This window comes from Pyrgilauda ruficollis, unplaced genomic scaffold, assembly GCF_017590135.1.
Source record: "Pyrgilauda ruficollis isolate IOZ18807 unplaced genomic scaffold, ASM1759013v1 scaffold21, whole genome shotgun sequence".
Lineage (NCBI taxonomy): Eukaryota > Metazoa > Chordata > Aves > Passeriformes > Passeridae > Pyrgilauda > Pyrgilauda ruficollis.
The window spans coordinates 4,569,047-4,590,442 of NW_024520318.1; the positions used below are offsets into that span (position 1 = coordinate 4,569,047).

Here is a 21,396-nt window from a genome sequence, read left to right on the forward strand (position 1 = left end):
CTGAGCCATTCCATGAAAATGCTCCCTTTGGTGGTTGGGTTTGGAGCAACTAGCCCAGAAAATTCCTGAAATGAACCAAAGCTGGGGCTGATGAATCCATCCTGGCGTGGGCATGGCAGAGCAGTGGGATGGGTGCACTGTTGTGTCTGAGAGCAGCTGGAGCTGGCAGGTGCTGGCCATGAGATCTGTGTATTTGTTCCCTGCCTGGCAGTCTCTTTTTGCTTTCCATTTGTGTGCATTGATCACAGTGAGAGATGCCCCTGCAAGGTCCAGTTCTGTACATCCAGGAGAGCTGTCATCCCTGCTGGACAGGGAAGGCAAGGACAGCCCATGCAGGAGCTGGTAGGGGCAGCAGGGGGTTACAGCAGTAGGAGTTCCTCTCTGAGATCATTCCCATTAAACAAACCCTCCTGGGACTGAGGGGTTGCTCACCCCTGTGTGTGCTTGGGGAGAGTGCTGGAATACAGCTCTTTGAGCACCACTGGCCTCTCCAATTGCACAGTAAACTGTGCACATATGAGGGAGCAATTAAATAGGATATTTTAGCTGGAAGGGACCTGCCGTCATGCAGTGTGGCTGCCTGGCCAGCACAGTGCTGGCCAAGTTAAAGGGTGTTGTTAAGAGCATTGTCCAGATATCTCTGTATCACTGTCAGGCCTGGGACTGACCAGCCCTCTAGGAAGCCAGTCTTTGGTGAAAAAATGACACAAAATAAATTATCTTGAAGGATGTTCTGGTGTATTTTCTGGTTTGCAAGAGTCGTAGGAAGGTGCCATGGTGTCCCTTCTGTTGGGAGAAGAGATAGTACTTGATTCAGGGAAAGAGATTGTGGTTTAAAACATGGATAACTGAGAAGTGACCTCTGTCATATTCCTGGTCTTTCAGAGAACATTGTGACTGTGAGACATCTGAAATTACTGATAACAGCTTTATATTGAAATCCCTCAATTCAATATTATTGTTGTCCCTTCTTTGGTTTAAAAGCTGGAAGCTACTTTTAAAATGCTGTTGAAGTGTTCTCACAAGCAGAGTTATAAAGATGAGTGAGTTCTTTTAAGAAAAGGAAATAATCAGTAAGTCCCATCCTGACCCAACAGCTTTAATGGCCTTTTGGTAAAGACTCATCTCTGACTTTATGTAACGATAGCAGTGCTCTCCAGTGTCTCCTGGTCATTAAGGAGTGTTTTCAACTTTTCCTTTCTGTAATGAGGTGTAACAGGCCAGTTGTTGGAGACCAAATGTTTCATTGATTGCAAGACCTGTGAAGCAAAATACTTGGAAATTTTCTGGCACTGATTAGTGTAAGGGCTTGAGGAGGTGTGCACATCAGAGATGTACCTGCGTTAGCTCCCATTAGCTCTTCGAGGTGTGACATTTAGGAAGATGAAATTAGCATCACTTGTCCTTTCCATTATGGCTAGCACTGAGTGGGAATGAAGAAAATGAAGAAAAATCTGTTTCTGGAAAGCTCAGTACATAGAAATGTTAGTTGAGAGTAAGTGACCTTTATGTAAGGAGGAATATGAAATTCCTTTCTTTTTTAAATCAACTATCAGTTGTGACTTCATTTTCTAATTGTGGTAATGTGAAAAAATTTATTTTAATGAAATTTCACTACTTTCCAGAATACTATGGATTTTTTCCTCTGTGGAACAAACAAACCTAATTAATGTTGGTGGTTTTTTTCCTGCTGTACTGGTAATTAATCTTTAGTTGTTCCCACAACTAATTGCACCTCTTAGTGTCTTAAAATGCTCACAATATCCAGTCTGAAAGGGAGAATTAGCAAGTAAATTAAGAGTGGGTCATTTGTCAGTTGCTTGTGGTTTTTTTAGATGACTGTATGTTGCAGCTGAGGTAAGTTGTGTGATTTTTGTGTGTGTAGAGAATCACAATCAATATATACACATGTAATTACATTTTAAGGTAGAGCCATTGGTAAGGTTGACTAAAAAGCATCCTCAACATATTCTTTAGAAACATAATGTAAGGATCATTGACAGTTTCCCCACATTTCTGTTGTCTTCAGTTAGTAGTAGCAGGGAGTGGTTGGACATATGAGCCTCAACCTGGGTGTTTGCTCTGCCTTAACTTGAAGGCAGAATAGAAACACAGAGGGATGAGTTGCTGAATGTGCTGCCCTTGCTTAATGACTTTTGCATAATCATCCCCTGGTTACTGCAAGTTTCAAGCAGTCTAATTAAAAAATTGTTTACACTCCTGATTTGATCAAGACAATTTACACCCATTTTAAGAGCAATTACTGTTATGTATCAGTCCTACTGGCTTGTGAAATTCTATTAAGATACAAAATCAGATAAGTTAACATATCCTTGCAAAAACCTGCAGGAAAAAATCATTTTCATATTGGGTAAAAGAGTGATAAAAGGAAATTAAGCATGAGCACCAAGACAGATGGCATGCTACAATTTGTACTGCAGGCCTGGCTAGATAGAAAGTTAATGTTCAGGAAAGTTTTCAAGCTAACCTGTTTTCATATTGCTGCATTGTGTAGGTGAGTATTGCTGTTAATAATAGTGATATTTATATTAGCAGCATTCTGATCAGATACCTGGGGCTTTGCAAATGAAAAAGAAGAGGGAGAACTGTTCTCAAGTGTGAGAGTTAACTTGTTAATGCATTTTATCTTTCTTCCTGGAAGCAGGAGTAAACCAACATTTGTAGTAGGTGTGAGTTAACTGTATGTGTGTCATTATTTGGAACAAAGTGAAGCCTCAAAAAAACACATTAAATGTGTGAGATGAGGTGTTTCAGCTGTGAGGAAGCTGGCAAGACACGGAGTAAGATGCTACTCCATAAGTATATTCAAAAAATCCCTGCTTTGATAAGAAATAAAATTTTCTCTTTTATTTTGATCTGTGCACATCTGCAGGTACTTCAGACTTCATGGGTAACTGAATATTCCAGACAGCGATCATAAATAAGAGCAGCATCTAGACCCAAGATTGTCACTGTAATAAAAACTATTTTCTACACATCTGTAACAACCTTAAAAGAAAAATAACACCTTGATTAGAGTAATGACTCTCATATTTAATCTCTAAAGTGTGATGGAGGCTCACTTTAGTGCAGCAGGATCACACTGGCCAGTTTTCCAAGGGCACATTTTTAGGTTCCAGTTTCCCTTTGCTGATGTTGGTGAAGCAGAGGCTGAGCTTGGCTCCCTTCTCCAGCTCTGCCCAGGTTCCTGGGGCTGTCACAGCAGCAGCTTGGGCACCATGTGCTCGGTGAGTAGCGTCATTTGAGGGCCCAAAAACTTTGTTAAAACTCTGGGAAAGTGGCTCTAATGCTGCACAGGGAAGATAAACACATGTAGGGCTGTAAGAATATTGGTTTGCTGCTCTGAACTCTGTTGTCTTTTGGTTTTAGCTTTAAGTTCACTCTTATTTATTATTGTTGGATATTGACAAGGTCTTGTAGCTGCCTCATCATCTACTTCTTCCTGACTGTGTAATTTCAAGAGGCCATTGGGTGCTGTCCCCGATTCCTCCCACATCTTCCATTCAAATGCTGTTAATTCCCATTTAAGCTGTGCTCAGTATTGCCCTCCCTGCCTGTTCCTTGCCCCCCAGATCTGGCTGCACACAGCAATCTTCAGTCAGGCACTTGGCTGCTCTGTCTTCCATTCCTGTTTAATGTGCCCAGATGTTCCTTGCAAAAAAAGCAATTTTTCTTGTTGTGGAGGAGCTTCTGTAGGCTGGAATACTTCAACTCTCAATAATTCCAGACATCTGACAAGTGACTGTCTGTTGTGAATGTGGGTTACAAACTCAAATTCAGCAGCAGAAGATGGATAATCTACTAGAAACTAAAAATCAATTTTTGGCAGGAAGTACCCTTTGTCTAGCCTGCAGATGTGCTAGATAATTCAGGGAAGAAAACCAAACTCTTCCCATCTGACTGTTATCACTTCTCTTCCTGCAGTAAATGTGTAGATAATGTGATGTAGCATTAATAATATTAAAAGAGCTGTTGGTTTGTGAAGTTCTTGTCATTTAGTTTCTAATTAGGCAGTTACCTTTGTGTGCTGGTGTGAAGCCTCAGGTCACCAGGTTGGACTGTGTGTTAATGATGCTGTGTTAATGATTTCTCTCCAGCCAAAATCCTGACATCTGACCACATATTTTGAGAGGCAATAACAGAATCATTCAAGGCTCACTCAGCCTTTGTGCCTTCCCCCAAGATTACCATCTTACTTAGTGCTGTACAGTAGTATTTCTTCCAAATTAAATTCTTGCAAGAACCAACAGGTTACCAAAATACAAACAAAACTCAAGAGTTTGAAAGGGAACCTGCTGCTCAAAATGTGCTGGGAATTAATGAGCAGAGGTGCATTCATATTCTTCTGCTTGACTGGAAGTGACTGAAGTGGAGGAAACAAAATAGCTGCAAGATGCAAAATACTTCCAAGAAGATCTTCACTGTGAATAAAAGGGTATTGATGAAAAACTAACAGCAGTGGTGTCTCCCTAACAATTGCAGTGGGACACGATGTTCTCTCTCCTCTGCTGTGTGCAGGTGAATGAATAATCTGTGGCTGATGTGAGAATGTCTGGGAAGGGAGAATTTGGATCACTCTGTGAGACGAGGGAGAAGTAACCTCCGGGGAGTGCCTCCATCCCTGGAGAAAGTTGCTTTCTTTTTGGTCTCTGCTGTTAATTTAGGGGACAGGAGAGGCAACACTGCAGCCTGGAAATTAGAATAATCAGGTTTAATTCTGGATGATGCAAACTTTGAAAAAAAAAATACAGCTGTACTGAGAATTCCAATAACCACAGAGGCTGAATGTTTTCAAAGGCAGGGTGCCAGTTGAGGTTATGGAGCCTTTTGTCTTTTGAATTCAACTGAGATTTGAAAACGTCTTGTTTTGAAGAAGGTGAGAGGGAGATAGAGCACAGGGAAGGTTTCCATACACAGATTAAGTCAACTTTTCAGTGCATAAGAGATTAAACCCTTGCAAGCAAGCTCAGAGCTGACTTGTTCTTGAGGCAATGTATTAAATGAGGCCTGGATGAAGCACAGTGAACAATAACAGGCTTGCCAAGAAGGCAAAGGTACATAGAGCTCATGTTCAAATGTGCTTTTTTGTGCAAAGTAGATTTAGATTTTAAAGATGAAATTGCAATCATATGAACATGTTATCTTAGTTTAAGATAGGTTTTAACGTATGCTTGCTGCCTCACAGGAGCAATGTGCAGTTACACTGGTTGACTCAATTCTGAGTTCATTGTGGTCCTCCAGCAGAAAGCCCAGGAGAGTGAAAAAAGACTACTCCATACCTATAGCCACCTAAAACAATTAACTACAATATTTTTTAAATTAACAGAAGTAATCCTGGAGGATTATGAAATGCCTACTTTACACATGAGGAAAATACTACCTTATCAAAAAATCACAGGTATTTTGAAGTTTCATTACGTGCCTTACATCATAATCTGCATCTTCAAACACAATTACAAAGCATTAGTGTCACAGTAAAGCCCAACAGCAACTGAATTTAACTGGCTTGGCCATCAGTGTTTCTTCTTTCAAAATTGGAAGCCCTCTTTCTTCAGAGGTGGTCAAATCTCAGAAGTTTTAGGTGTGCTTCCATTGCAGTCCTGTGGTGCAAGCTTCTCTGTAACAGTTCATGCTTTCCTGACAGATGTTTTTAGAGACAGAGAAGTAGAAATGAGTGGAGATGGGAACTGGGCGGGAGTACTGGTATTAAATGAACTGGGAGTATTAGTCCAGTTCCCAAATGACAGAAGGAGCTCAAATGTTTTTCCAGATCAGTTCCTAGGTGTTAGGAAGTGTTAGTGACCTTAGTCATATCCAAAAGGTGAAGATGTCATTTGAGTCATTGCTATTGGCCACATGAATGACTGTAAATGTACCTTAGGCCCAACCTGGGGTGAGGGTGTGCTTGTCTGTTACCTGGGAAGATAGATTTATCCTCCCATGCTCACCTAACTCCACAAATGATTGCAAAGAGGTCATTAGTCTAAAACAGGCATTGGATCTTTTTTGTTCTCTGTTGCCCTTGGACCAGGGTCAGAGCCGAATCTCTAGACTCCTGTGAGTAGTGCTGTGATTTCTGAGCCAGCTGCCTGATTGAGCTGCAAGAAGTGCAGAGGGAGAGTGTCTTGTCTCTTGAGTCTTAATTCTGTCCTGAGTATGTGTTCTTTGCTCATCTCTCAGTGGATCTCAAGAAATCTTATTCCATGAGCACAGGTTTGTGTCAGTCTTTTGAAATGTGCTGTGGCTGCTTACGTGAGCCTCAGAAACGTGGGATAGCAGGGAGTTCGTAAACTGGGTAAGCATAAGGTTAGGAAAACAATTCTTTGGAAATTGGCTCTAAACTCTCCTCTTAAAAACTTGTGGGCACAGATCTTTAGTTTCCTGTCAAGGTGTGGGTCTCACTAAACTCAGTAGTAAGTCACATTAGTCCTCAGAGTACATTTCCAGCAATTTGAATTACCTGAATATTTCCTTTTATTACAGATAATTCTTGATCTCTGTTTGTACTTACATGGATTGCAATCATAAAGAAATACAAATTGATTTCTGTCCCTGAGAGCTAGTGACAGACCCAGTTTCTTTGAAATGCTCAAATTGGTTGTACTCTCATGCAAAGCCTAAGGATAAAGCTAGCACCTAGATAGGGAGGTCAAAGGAAAATATCTCTTGGCTTCCTGCTGATTTAAAACCTTCTGAAATGGTTAAGATACTTGAATTAGGGTGCTAAATAATAAAAAAATAGTATGTGATCCTACGCAGCAAATTTTCTGTTCTCCAAGGCCAGGACTATTGCGTGCAAGATGTTCCCTGGTGGAGGCTGAGTGGATGGATGCACGCACAGTCTGGGTGCTTCCTCTCATCCCCACTGTGCTCAGCTCCTGGGGGTCAGGGGCTTAGCTAGAAATTGCTGGCTGACATGTAACTGTTAGTGAAAAACATTTATCTGAGCAGAGCAATAGAAAGTAGAAGTCAGATTCTCCTTAGCACCTGTATACTTTTTTGTTTAAAGGACATTGATTTTGTTCAGTATTACATTGTTGGACAAGTTTGTGTGTGTTCTTGTTTAGTCTTGTCAATGGAGGTGTTTTGGAAGATTTCACAGATGACTGCAAGACATGGTCTTTGTGTCTTAATATGCAAATGAAGTCCAAATCCATTAAGGAGTCAACATATTAATTGTGTTTTCATCATGCATGTAAACCAGCAGCACACATGGTGTATTGTAGCAGGACACAGGCTGAATCCATTTTGATTCCATGGTGGTGGGGAACCCACTGACAGGTGTTCTTCCTGTTAATTCATGCAATCATTTTGCAAGGTAAAAGTAGTTTCAAAAGGGACAATGAACTTCTGCTCTCCCTGACCTCCTCATCATCATCAGTGTATTATTCATGGGACATTTTTATATGTGTGTTTAAGAGCCCTGCAGGGCACGTGGAGCCAGTTTTCACAAGATGGATACTCCAAGCTGGTAAGTGCAATAACCAGAAATGTCAGTGCCACTCCAGTGTAACTACACACTCTCATTTTTATTGTTTCAGGTTTATCCCAATTTATAGGGGACCAAGTCACACGTACAAGATACAGAGGCTGACAGAATCCACCTGTTACTCGTTCAGAATACAGGCAGTCAATGATGCTGGGGAGGGACCTTTCTCAGAAATCTGTACTTTCTGCACAACTAAGTCACTCCCACCTGCAATCAAAGGTATGTAGTGTGTTTTTTTACATGTAAGTAACTAGTAAATATTTATGTGATTGCTAAGTATGAGGGAAGGTTGTAAAGTTACCATAAATATGTAATAATACTTATGAAGATCCAGTTTGTGCTGACTGTAGGTTTCTCTTGAGTTGTGAAGTTACTTATTGGTGGGAAGCTAAATTACCACCCAAAAAGTCACACAAGCAACATAAAGGTTATGTCAGCCACTGTTGTAATAAAAAACTGGTCAAATGCTGTTGCTATCAATAATATTTACTAGGGGATTGCTCTGGATTACCACAGCATTTATACATGGGATCTAACAGCTGTAATGTGTGTATGTACCTACCAACTTAAGCTTTAGTAAAGTTTAATATTTTTTTTGTTGTGTATTTGATATCCAATGTAGACCTTCAGAGTTTATTTTTCCTTTAGTGAATAAAATTAATTATGATATATTACATATAGAGCATTAGACTTAGAACTCAGCATGTGTTCCACTAGAAGAACTAAATGGCCTAATTAAATGAAGTTTTGTAATGAAATGTCTTTTACTGTGTGTAAATTTTGTCCTAAGTAATTATGCTCCTGAGGAGGAGGAAGGAAGGAAGGAGCAAAAGTAAAACCCACAGTGAAAGATGTTTAATTATAAAACTTCATGTAATTAGGCTTTTTGTTCTAGGCCTAATTAGTCCTTCTTTGGCCTGTTACAAGGGCAGTGGGTTTGCTCTGTGGGTTGACAGATCAGCTGAGCTGAAATCAAATGCACCTTTTCTCCTGGATGCTGAAGTCTTCCCTGTCAAGCCCTGTGACTTTCTGAGAGAAACAACAACTTACAGTTTGTCAGAGAGGTTTTGTTTGCTTCTCTGTATTTAAAATCCAGCTTTGGTGATTTTGACACCTTTTGTAAGCAAATATTTAGAGAGGGGAGAACACTGCTGGGGGTGCCTTTCCCTGCTAAGTCAGTCACCCCCGGGGAGAAAACACTCTGCAGCAAATACCTGTATGTTTGAGGGTAAGGATACTTAGCCAGGGGTGATTTATCCTGATCCACACCTTTACACAGGTGTGAGGTGTGCTGCCCAGCCAACGGAAGGGAGCTCGTGTGGCATGACCCGGCATGCCACTGTAGTCACACTTGCATTTTGTTGGCTAAAAATCCATTTTATTCAGTTCACCTCACCTAGGTGTTTGTTTTGAACTCTCAGTCTGCCTGTTGAGTCCCTGTTAAGTGTGACTCGTCCCCTGGGCTGAGTATCAAGCTGAGAATCAATGGTGCAAATACCAGGTCGTGTGTGGGCTGGGACCTCGGGTACCTGACAGAGCACTGGCTGTGACAGAGAAAAGGGCATGACAAAACTGCTGCTGAGCACTGCTGAGGGGAGGTGATGCCATGGGGAGTACTGGTCTGATGCCAAATGATAGTGTTGATTCCCTTCTGTGCTCAGAGAAATACAAAGGAATTTATGTGATAAACTTAATTTGGCTTTTTATCTAGCAGAAGAAAGTGTGTGTTCTCGTATAAGGTCTCCTAATTACTCTCTTAGCGATGCCAGCCCTAGAATAGCTTTGTTGTTAATGGCAGTGTTTTGTAAGTGGCAGACAAAAATCTACATGTACTGAAGTGAGGGATGGAAGGAGAAGGAAAAATAATTGAGATTGTTGTCAGCTAAGATAAAGGCTTCTATTATCAGTCTCTCAACACTAGCAGATGTGCAGAGAGAAGTAAATGGATATTGATTACATTTGGGCCTTCATGATTCAAGTGTTCCTCTTGGGAAGTAACAGATCAGTCTAAAATTTGTGTAATGTATGCAGCAGCATTTGTTTCTTTGGTAGACCCTCCTGTTGTCTGTTTTTGTGGGGTTGGGGATCTGGATTGCCTTTAACAAGCTCATGTCCTTGCACGTGCACGTGTTAACCACCTGATACAAGTGTTCAGCACTCTTGTTTCTCCCAGTTTTATTCTTTTTTTTTGATACTGTGCTTCCTGGCTCTGCCTGATCAAGAGGTTGGTGAACCCTGGATGCTGCTGCAGTTTTTTTCATGCCTTCCAGTGGCAGATGCTTTGTTGTACATAAAAATGTGCTGCCCCTGTCTGTGCTCTGCTAGACTGACCTTTGAGCTTGCCATGGGTCAAGGCACAGCATCCCTTGGCTTTCAGCTGGTGAGAGAGCCAATGCCAAGGACAGCAGTCTTGTAACAGCTGACAAATTGAATTTCTCAGGAGTTCTAGTGAGAGCACTAGTCTTAAGTCTGGCTAGAAATAGCAGCTCTGATCAAGTGGGTGTCAGTCTCAGAGTTATATTCAAGTCCAAGTCTTAAAAATTATGCTTGTCCTTTTGCTCTCCAGGCTGGACTTCATCTCTAATGCAAAAGATTCTTTAGCTTCTCTTCTCACATTCCTTCTCCTATTTTTCCTGAATGAAGTGTTTGATATTATTGCTCTCTTTCAATGGCATGTAGCATGGGAGGGATGTGCAGGCATCTCCACTGGCACAGGTGTTTTCTCAGAACTTCACAGAACTGCTGCTTTTATGAATGCCTGTGTAATTTGTGCATTGGCTTCTGCTTTGAAAAGATTAGTGCACAGCACTGCAGTTAAGTTTTGAAAGTTTTCTCTAAACCATTCCTCCTTTGTAGCAGCTCACAGAGCTGACAGGTAAGAGGTGCTGTAGCCTTTTTAAAATGTTCTGGTATTTTTACAGTGCTCATAAAATAAGATTTCGGTGCAGTCTTTATATTAAACATTAACACATTTCCTTTTATTGTAGCCCCTCGAGTGACACAGCTGGGAGGAAACTCCTGTGAAGTTACCTGGGAAATGGTCCCACCCATGAAGGGAGATCCTGTTGGTTATGTTCTGCAGGTGCTGGTTGGAAGAGAATCTGAATACAAGCAGGTAGGGAAATGGTCTGGATTTAATATTGTTAAATTGATGGCATAATGGAAATGGTTTTGAAAATCCACTGTGCTGCTTCTTTGTACTGTATTGAATTACACCCTATGGTGATGTGTCAGGTGCACTTTGGTAAAGGCTGAATCAAAATTAAGAGCTGTAATGGGCTGTTTTCTCCCCTAAGGGAGTATATAGAACATCATTATTTTATTGGAGGGATCTGTGTTCTTTCTGTGGTTAATCACTATTTTTAACTGTACTAACCTTTAAAAAGTTACAATTCTGTCCACCCATGCTTGACTCTGAGCTGGCTGCTCTTAACCATTATCTGGAGGTGAGATGAAGTCAGAAGTTGAATGTTTCTAAGCCAGTTCCAAGACTGTCCATCAAGGTTTTCAGTCAAGTACACGTTAAGTGGTTTGTTCACCTGTCTCATTCCTGTCTGAGGTTTTGATGCACGTGTAACTGCTGTGTATCCTTTCTGTCACTGTGGAAATAAAGGCAGTGAAGTACAGCTGATCCTTCTTTCCTTTGTCTGTCTGTATTAGACATCACAAGTGGATACTTCCCCAGAGCCCCTGAAACAGAACAGCTCATTCACAGTTAGATCTTTTATTTCATCATCACACCTCTGGCTGTGTGATTTACACTGCACTTCACCTGTGTGCTCTCTTTTTCCTGTGCTTCCTTTCGTTGTCATGTGGATTCCAAATAAATCCAAATTAGGGAAATGAGATACACTATTCTAATTAAACTCTTATGCTGTGCTAATTAAACTCTTAAAAATACATATAAGTTAGTGCTTTCTTTGCAACTGTGTCTTTGTTCCTCTTCAGGCTGTTTTTGAGTGCTGCTGTGAACTAATGAATTATCAAAAACAACTCGAAAAATGCAGGGCAGTTCATAGGGGCAATAAATATTCAGAAACCTAATGATTGTTTTTGTCAGGAAACATTTCTGGTGCTGGTGTAGGTAATGAAACCCCTGTGTACTGTGTTGGCCTCGTATTGGCAGTGGCAAGTGGATAAGTGGAGCCATTTTGCTCTTGGCTGATGTACAGAGTGGTTTTGGTGTGTCACCTCCAGGTACAGCTTCAGTGAACGTAGCCCCAGTGTTTAAAATGTTCTGGAGTCTTTGGGGAGAACTGGGCACAGCTTCATGTTCCTGGCACATAAGTGGTGGCTTCATCTGCATAGTCCAGAACTTGTGGTGTGAAAAAAACAGTGGTGAAGGAAGTAAAAAATACTTTCAGGGTCTTCTTATGTTGGAGGTCTTCATTTCTCATGAGGCACAAGGCTGACGAGGGGTTTTTGTGTGAGTTGTAACTCCCTGGAGGAGGTTCCTGACTGGGATGCTCCAGGTGACACTGGGACTTTTCTGGCTGATAACCAGCCATGGGAAAGAGGGAGACTTCCACTGTTCACCTTCACAGAAATCACCTTTGCCCATCAAGATGTTTTTCCTCCATCAGGAGTGTGGGTGGTGTGTCAGCACTGGGGCACATCCCTCTCCATGAGCTGCACTGGCTGCGTGCTCTGAGCTCCTGTAATGTGCACAGAAGATAAAATACAGAAACACCCTTCAGTGATTTTTCTGGCTAAAACATTTCACCTGTGCTTTGACGTGCCTGCGATCACCTGTTACTATTTAACTGCAAAGTACTGGCACCAATACATTCATTAATGTTAGTGATGTGTTAATTACCTTTGAAGTACAAGTCCTGAATTTATTTTTAAATATGTCTTGTTCCCTGCAAGTGACAAATATATTTTTGCACATGTATCTAAAGGGGTATATTATACTAGAAACATTTTGCAAATAGTTTTGAAGGGTGGCACAAATGAAATACACTCTAGATTTTCAGGCTATTCATGGAATGCAACATCAGCCACTGATTTGCTTTTGGGTAAAGCTGTCCTTTCTCTCTAGACTGTCACACCTGAGCTGTCTCCCTGCCCTGCACCCCAGTGTTTGCAGCCCTCCACAGCCCAAAAGCTGCTGATTTTCCACCATTTGATCCAGCAGAGGTGCTATGAAAGTACTCAAAAGCTCTTTTTTCCAGACTGGGAGTATAGCCATCCCTGCCCTCCTCTGGGAGAATATTTTGTAAATATTTCTTTGCTGAGAATTGCCTGAAGAACTAGATTTGCTGGAGCTAAACAGATAACACTTGAGCTCCCTGGAGAGTGTATTTTAAAAAATGCCAACAACTCCTTTCCTTGTTTCTCACACAGTGTGTTCCTTTTTGTGTATTTGTGTGCTTTATCTGTACAGATAATTTTTAAAAAGCAATGGCATGGGACAATTCTTTTTAGGAAATCACATCTTCCTTATTTATCAATCAGGATGTAAGCCACAGGAGATTCCATGAATCAGTGGCCTGGATTTGTTTTTCTGTTTCTTGCATTTCTATCCAGCATAGCTCACTCAGTCAGAATTTATCTCCAAAGTGTATTAAATAGTCTCTGTGTTTGCATAGCTTTAATGTGGATTTAGGGGAGTGGGCTGGGCTGGGCAGCACCTGCAGGAGCTGCTGTTTGGGATAACAACTGGAATGCCCAGCAGCCTAAGGTTTGGTTTCCCAGTTGAGCAGCTCTGGGGATGGAATCACCCAGGAACCAAATTCTTTTAAGAGCTGACTATGGGAAGTGAGAGCTGAACTTTCTAAAGCTTCTTTATCCTTAAATTGTTTGCCACTGAAGCAAAATGTTCTACCTTTGAAATTTCCAAGAATTTGGAGGCAGCAGTGTTTCATCAGCTTCTATATCATCTCTTCTGAGAAAAAAAAAACAAAAAAAACTGTCTCCAAATGCTTTCCAAAAGAACAGTATGGGTAAGGTATACTGAGTGTGTGAAAATCCCCTAGCAGTTCTCAGGTCTGCACTGAGAGGTGGGTGACTGGGAGAGCCCAGTTGGCCTCACCAAGCTCTCGCTTTAATTATTGGATTTTTATTTGTATTATATTGTGTAGACATACACAGAATATCTGAAGCACTTTAGTGAACTGATAATTTCTGTAAAGCTTAGTCAGCCAAAAATTTGGTTTTCTTCTCTATTTTCAATAAGTCAAAGGCACTTTTGCTGGTTTGTGCCAGAATATGGCAGAATTACACAAGACCTGTTGGCATTTAGCTTTACAACCCAAACCATTCTCTGATTCTGTCTTTTTATCAGTATACAAAATGGGCTTTTATTAACTGTTAAAGACATTGGCCATTGCATCAGGGTGCAGCAGCCAGGTGAGGTTACCTTGCACTTTCCAGTGTGTTTCTTATAGGGCAATTATGGCTGTCATTGTTATTGTTTGGAAAGGAGGGAGATGGGGTTGGAATTATTTAATGAGATCAGTGAAATTGAGAAATCCTTGCCTGCAGGAATTCTCTGTCTCTCTAGCTCCATCAGTAGGATCAAATACCATAAGAGTCTTCAGCAGTTTATTACTTGAGATGATATTTCCATTGAGAGAGCCAGGTAAAAAGTTCATCACATTTTATTGTATTCTGAAGTGTCCAAACCAAAAAGTTGTTTTTAGGAACTGAAAGTGATAAATTAGATAGGCACTTCACTTTGGCTTGTTGGCCACCAAAGCATAATGTGCTACATATAAAATAATATTGCTGCTTCATAGAGTTATATTTGATTTCACATTTGTTTGGCAGATTTAAAGACCTTACTTAGGTGTCAAGGGTTTTTTCTGTTGTATATGTGAAGTCCACTCACAGAGTGTAGCAGTGTTTACAACCAAGTGTGTTTGTGCTGGAGCATCCTGCCACAGCCCTGAGGAGGTGCTGCAGCCCCTGGCAGAGGGCACAGAGGCTGCTCTCAGGAGTGGGTGACAATTTAGTAATTGTTTGCCTGTTACTGATAGGTAGGTTCACTGAGGTAAATACTCATCAAACCACTGAAAGCAGGACAATTTCCATAATTAGTCTTAGTGCTACTGCAGGAAGTGCTTTGTCTTTATCATTGGTGGATATTAGTTCACCTAATCTGTCTACTTTCAACAATTTTTCAAACTTCCCTTACAGATACACTCTTCTCTCACTTGGCTGTCTGGCTTTTTTCTGAGAAGTGCTGTTGAATAGCTGGCTTGAGTGAACTTGGCCATCAGTACTTGTTAGGCTGTAATGAAGATACAGGACTTTGATTTAGCCAAGCCTGGCCTCCAGTTGCACTGGTATTCACCACCCTGACAGAACAAAACAAGTAAAAATCCCAGGTTTTTGGGGTTTTTTTACTGGACAGTAATTTTCAGTGCGAAGATAGGTTTAATATATGGAATTTCTAGTATCTCTTAAATGTAATTTATGAAGTTTAGATTGTAAATTTCTTTGATTAAATGTCATTTTTTGGATTTTATTTGGATTTTTTATTTTGGTTCAGAAGTGGTCATATTGGTTGCAAAGGTCTGTTTGTGGCAAAGGCGTGTAGAGCTTTTCTGGCTATATGTTTTGAAATTAAATTATTAATTTCAGCAGCACCAGAAAGCAAAGCTTGCTGACAGTTATTTTGTGAGGGCTTGGAGTTGCCCTGACTGAGAATCTAAAGACATGGAGTTAGGTGGAAGAATCCTGACTCAGTCCTATGGGACAACAGAGTTGCCCACACCAGGTGGGTATTAGAAATGGAATTTCTGTTGGAGAGCAGAATGGCAGAGGTCTTCTTGGGATGGGGGCTGCTTTGCAAACAGATGTTTCAAGCCTCACATCACTTCTGTGGGCTGCCACAGCACTTTCAGTTTTGTTTTCCCTGCAATTACTGTAACCCAGTGACTCACTTCTCATTGGCATTGGGAAGACAAAGACAAGAGGAAAGGCAGCCGTGCATGGCTGTGGCCAGTCACAGGGGTTTGTGGGATGAATTTCTTGTATTCCTGTCACTTGACCTGGAGGGAACTTCCTGCAAATGCTGAGCAATACTTGAGCAAGGCAACATTTATTTAAATGTTGTTTCTTGATCTGTGCCTCGGGTCCAAGAAACATGAGCCAGTTAGAGGACTTAGTCTGGAAAGCCAGACTTGCCATCATTCAAACTGCATTTGGAAAAGCTGTGAAAGCTGAAAAGAAAAGAAGTCAAATGAAAGAAGCACCTTAATCTTTTTGTCACAGACCTTCTCAAAAAATCAGCAACCAACTGTTTAACCAAGAGATGAGTCTCAGGGGCCAGCAGGGCAGGAAGGCTGGGAAGCTGAGCTCTTTAAGTGGTGTTTAGCTGAGCAGGTTTCTTCTCTTTCCCTCTCATTTCTTACTCCAGAGTAACACACAGGAAATCCTCTATGGGCTTGGGACTAGTTTCCCACTTGCTCCCCTTCTCTAAGATGAGTTCTTGCCTCTGGGAGGGCAGAGATGCTCTCAGCCTTCTGCTCCCACAGCCAAGAGAAGGGAAATGGTAAATGAGCAGAGGAAGAAGTCTCTGAAGTTCTTTTCAGGATGTTTTTTTCCCAGCAGACACAACTTTTTTCATTTCATAAAATACCAGTCTCAACAGCCCTCCATTACTATATAAATTATTTGTTTTCAGAGTTTGTGAATATTTCCAGTGGGTTTTTTTTTTCCATTTAAGTTACAAAATCGTCTCAGATACTCAGTTTTTTCTCTCCTTTCTGTGACTTGTGCTCTGAGTCATGTGGTACCTACATTTGATTAACATAAATAGGTGATGGGTTTGGATTAGTAAACAACCAAATATAATGCAATCAAGAGGAAATTTTTCACACCTTAATAATATTTTATTATTTCCACAGTTCTGAAAGTGCAGTTTCTGGCAAGATTACTGTTTCTTGAAAGAAATGTCAGGGGAAAATACATTAAAATTACATTTGCAAGCGATTTTGCAACTACACTTTGAATGACTTCCAATAACTTCGTTTGCAGGTTTTCTTCCTTTTGGGGCCAGACAGAGTGATTATGTCCTAGACATGTTTTAGGCATACAGTCACACTTTCAGAGTGCAGAAATACGTTTGTAGCATTTATCACGCCCACAGAAGATTAGCGTGTGCTATCATTGCTGCACTGAGTGATGTGTTTGTTGTCTGTCCCTGTGTGCACTGTGTTGAGACTTGTTGAGAAGTCCTCCACCTGCCTCTGTTTTTCAAAAATCTGCATTGACCCAGTGAGTTCCTTCCTTTGAGAAGTGTTTCCTTAGAGACGTGATCCCTGGAGAGGTTACCTAGAACAGAGGCTGGACAGAGTTAGAGAATTAAATAGGTATTTATTAAAGGCCTTCAGCAGATACACCTTGGGCAGTGCAAAAGCCCCAGGGAGACTACACCCAAGATGGACAATGGTCATGAGATTCTCAGACAGATGTAAGTTTGGTCTATTTGTGTATCAGAGGTTAATTGTCCAATTACAACTTTGGGTAATGAAGTCACATTCCCCCAGTTCATTCCTCCAAAATTAATTTTTGTTTATACTTTTCGGGGCCTGAGGCTGCAATGACAGCCTTGGTTCTCTCTCAGGTTCGGGGCCTGGAGGGATTGTTTTGTTTGCTCAGACTGTGGAGAAGCCTTACTAACATTCTGTATGAAGTTCAGAGTTATTCACTAATGCAGGAATAGATTCACTAGCTCAGGATCTGAAAAACTTAAAAGCTTGCGTAAACATAAAGGTAAGGCCTCAGACTGAACTTGCAGGGCGAAACCCCGGCGAGCCCTCACGCCGCCGCGCCGTTTGCCGCCGCGAAAGCGGGCCGAGCTCGTGTCTGACCGCGCTGCCTGCTTTGTTTTTAAAGGTGTACAAGGGAGAAGAAACCACATTCCACATCTCAGGCCTTCAGGTGAACACAGACTATCGGTTCCGCGTGTGCGCCTGCCGCCGGTGCCTGGATCCCTGGCAGGAGCTCAGCGGCCCCTTCAGCCCCTCGGTGGCCTTTGCGCTGCAGCGCAGCGCCCTGGTGCTGGCGGGCGAGCCGGGCGGCGCCGACGACGCCAAGGCCAAGGCCATGGTGCCCACGGACGAACAGTTTGCGGCCCTCATCGTGCTCGGCTTCGCCAGCCTCTCCATCATCTTCGCCTGTATATTACAGTACTTCTTTATGAAGTAGGCAATTCAACCGGAGTTTAAAGTACAGATTTAACTAATGCTACGCATTATAATCCACACATTTATTCAGATATTCCTCCTTTTTCTTTTTTTTTTTCCCCTTTCCTTTTTTTTTTTTTTTTTTTTTGTTTTGTTTTGAAGTCCTTCGTTCTACCATGCGTTTTATATACTGCTCTTGTTTTTACAGTTAAAGATAAATCAGTGTTTTGATGCACCTTTTTGAAATTCAGAACTAGGAAGTGGTCAAACTGGAGAAACAAGCAAACCAGATACCAAAAGCAAGTTTTTTTTGTTTTTCCTTCAAGACTTCAAAATTGTCAACAATTTGCCTTTTCAATGTTGGTTTGGCTTTTTTCACTGAAGTTCATGCAGTCTCTTATTTTATCTTACTATTTAGGAAATTTTAATAATGAGTCACTTTTTTTGTCTCTTTCCTTCTAAACATTAGTCACAAGTATGTATAGTGGTAAGACTAGAATACAGTGTTAGTCAAGTACCAGTTTTTCCTTGAACAGTATTAGCAATGTTGCCTACGAATTATTCACTACATTTGCCCCAATTTTTCAAGATAAAACCTAAGTTGTTATTTTAACTGTTTAGTGCATTTAAATTGGAACAACATACTGCAGTTGAAAAACCTTCTTAGTTGCCTGTTATTTTTACAGTTACAAACACTATAAACTGCCTGTATAAGAAATCAAATAACCAAACTACGTATAAATTATGAAGCATTATAGATCTTTTTTTTTACCATTTTGATTCCTAGCAGTAATTTTAAGTAAGAGGGCATTGTGCAATAGTTAGTTATTCCCATGTTCAGCTATTTAAAAGCTGCTTTAACTTGTCTGTTTGTCACTGTATATAACTATTCCTAATCTAATACTAGATATTATTCTATTACGTTCAGCCTGATTTATATGATTCAAGCTGGTTACAGCTTACTGCCTCTACTGAATTAGGTGAGATTTACACTCAATGGAAGCAAACGTTACTGTCAGTTGATCTTTTTTTTATTATTAATATTATTGTTATTTTTTTGGAGGGGTATCTATTGTATGGAACTTTTTGGAGGTATCAGAAATCACATCTGTTTGTTTTAAATGCCTTAGAAGGGTGTCTATGCTGTTCTTACTACAGGGCTGATTGAAATAACCTGGCAAAACTGAGATGAGAGTCCTGCAGAGGAATGGTCCCTGCTCTGGTGGCAGTGTCCCCCTCCTGCCTGCCCCCTCCCAGACACATTTTAATCCATCGAGACACTAGATTTTTAACTCTTGAGTCATGGGGTTATTTATATTAGACAACATTGTGCGAGTACCTCAGGGACATGAATGAGCTGGAGGTGCAAATAGATTCCAAAAGGGTGCAACAGACACAGTGTATTTCCCTGCCTCTTGTTTTTGTATATTTTTGCTACTTGATTTTGCTTTTGTCCTATCTTTTTTGTGCTCTGTCTCCATCGTCTAAGATTCAGTGTCCTGTACTAGCATAATATTCCCTTAACCAAAGTAATGGGGAAAAAAACAACATTATTTTTGTTTTTAGGTTTATTTATACTATATACTGCATACAGTACTTTAAATACCAATTACAGTGCAATCTTTTTATTTATTGTAAAAAAATAAAAAATAAAAAGTGTACTTATGTACTAATCTAATCCCCCTCTCCACCCTCCCCATAGCATGTTACATTTTGTCTGTTTTATACTGTTGTACTTTAGGTCAACTTTTTACCTGGCAGCATTCCTAGTATTATTAATCTTCTTGCATTTTCTTGTTGTTTTGAAGATGGGAGCATCTAGTACATTAAATGCCAAAAAAACCCCATTATCAGTGATTCAAACGTTTACATGTATCCAAAAACAAAATCATCTCTGGAAAGAAAGTGCTAAGATCAATGAATTATTCTGTGTGCCTCTCTAGATGTAGCAAATATTAGAAATGTTCTGTATTTTGTTATTGACTATAATTAGTTTGATTTAGCCTTGCAAACTAATGGCATTGAGCTAAATATATATATTTTTTTGTTTTTTGCCAAAGTCATGGCTTGTCAAATTTATTTACATCTTATTTAAATTTATTTGTGATATGAAACTCTGTGACCTTGCATCTGTATTTTGTGAGCAAAAAGTATACAGCTGTTTTCATTGGAGGGGAGAAGAGTATTTTTTAAAATGATGAAAAGACCGCTAGTTTGGAAAAACCCAGACATTTGAATAGATTGCCTTTTTTTATTTTTGGTATATTGTTTCAGCAGTGCTGCTATGAAATCCGAGCTTGACACCTTTTTTTTAAGAAAAAAAACCAACAAAAACTGCTTTAATAAAGAAAGGAACAAAACCCAGTGTGCTCTAGATTAGCAATTTTGAAAGTGAAATACGAGTGCTACTACAAGCAGTGAGCAGACGTGGAGGGGAGAGCAATCAGTCACACTTTTGAGTGCATCTCTGTCACTGCTGATCTGTTGGGTCCCTTGTAACCCCACCAGCCAGAGCCCCCAGTCCCATCTGAGCTTTTGGCAGATCCTGCTGGAGCAGCTGGGACAGGCCCAGTGGATTTGGCATTTTCAGCCTGTATCTCCTGCCACAGTGATCTGATTGTCACCTGTGTGTCAGTGACAAAGGTCACCGATGTCACACCCTTCTGTTCTGAGGGATGTTGTCCCTGACCCACCACTGCTGATGCCTTGGCCCTTCCCAAACCTCCTGGTCCAGCAGTGGCAGGTGTTGGATCCAACCCCAGGGCGCTCTGCTCTCACAGAAATCACCACCACCAACAGAGGTAGAATGAAACACTAAGTATTTAATACCCTTAAGGAAGGAGAGAGATGTTTTTATATTGTTCTGCCTTTTTCTTTATGAACTTGAAGTGTTTTCTAATCCTGTTTGTTGGCTCCAGTAGCTCAGTATTCAGTGTCACGATTGAGAAGTGCCCTAATTGAATGTGTATGAACCTTATCCTTGCACAGTTCTTTAAATTGAAAAAGAAAAATAAAATGTTTTTACCTCACTATGGGAACATACATTCCAAGCTTTTCAACTTTAAAAAAAAAATAATCAGAAGTTTTCTTGTATTGTAAATTTTAGACTATTTCATATGCATTATATTAAAACTGCCATATCAATTTTAATGTATAGATTTTGCAAATACTACACTATGTATGTAAGACTTAACTGTATCTGTAGTGTATATGTAATATATTTATGCCCAATAAATGTTTTAATTCTTTCTGTTTTAATTCTTTATTTTAATTGAACACAGCCCTTTGGGTCAACGTGGCCCCTTCTGGCAGGTCAGTGTTGTTGTGCATGCTGGAGCAAGGGTCGGAGCCCTGAATTTACTTCAGGATATTTCTGGTCTGTAATTGGAGTGATTTTTTTGGTTTTTGAAGAGTAAGTTTATAATCTGAAAGGTAGATGTTCTAATGACTTCTTTTAAACAGCTTGCATGAAAAATTAAGGATTTGTATTTCTAGAAATATACCTAGTTTTGTTCTCTTAGTAATTAAACACTTGAAATACTAGAGCTTTTAACTTAATTATGTGCAACGAATTAAATTCCTCATCATGATGAAATAATCTAGTATGTATATGTGTTTCTTGTCAAACACATTCATGTTAATTTTTTAATGCTTTTCTTCAAGTCACTGCATAAATACAACAATTGATTTGTTTGCTTTTTGAATTACTTCAGTTTACAGCATGAGTGGGGTTTTCCTAGGGGAATATGT

The 21,396-nt window shown here is 40.4% G+C and overlaps 1 protein-coding gene across 2 annotated transcripts in view; it reads left to right on the forward strand.

Moving 5' to 3' along the window:
- Positions 1–20,651, forward strand: part of FNDC3B (fibronectin type III domain containing 3B) — a 185,555-nt gene extending 164,904 nt beyond the window's left edge. For both annotated transcript variants that reach the window (XM_041467869.1, XM_041467870.1), the window contains 3 exons: positions 7,563–7,729; positions 10,498–10,625; positions 17,357–20,651. In XM_041467869.1, the coding sequence (XP_041323803.1) occupies positions 7,563–7,729; positions 10,498–10,625; positions 17,357–17,668 (607 nt within the window). In that variant the 3' untranslated portion in view covers positions 17,669–20,651. The remainder of the gene's footprint in view (positions 1–7,562; positions 7,730–10,497; positions 10,626–17,356) is intronic.
- Positions 20,652–21,396: the final 745 nt, after the last annotated feature.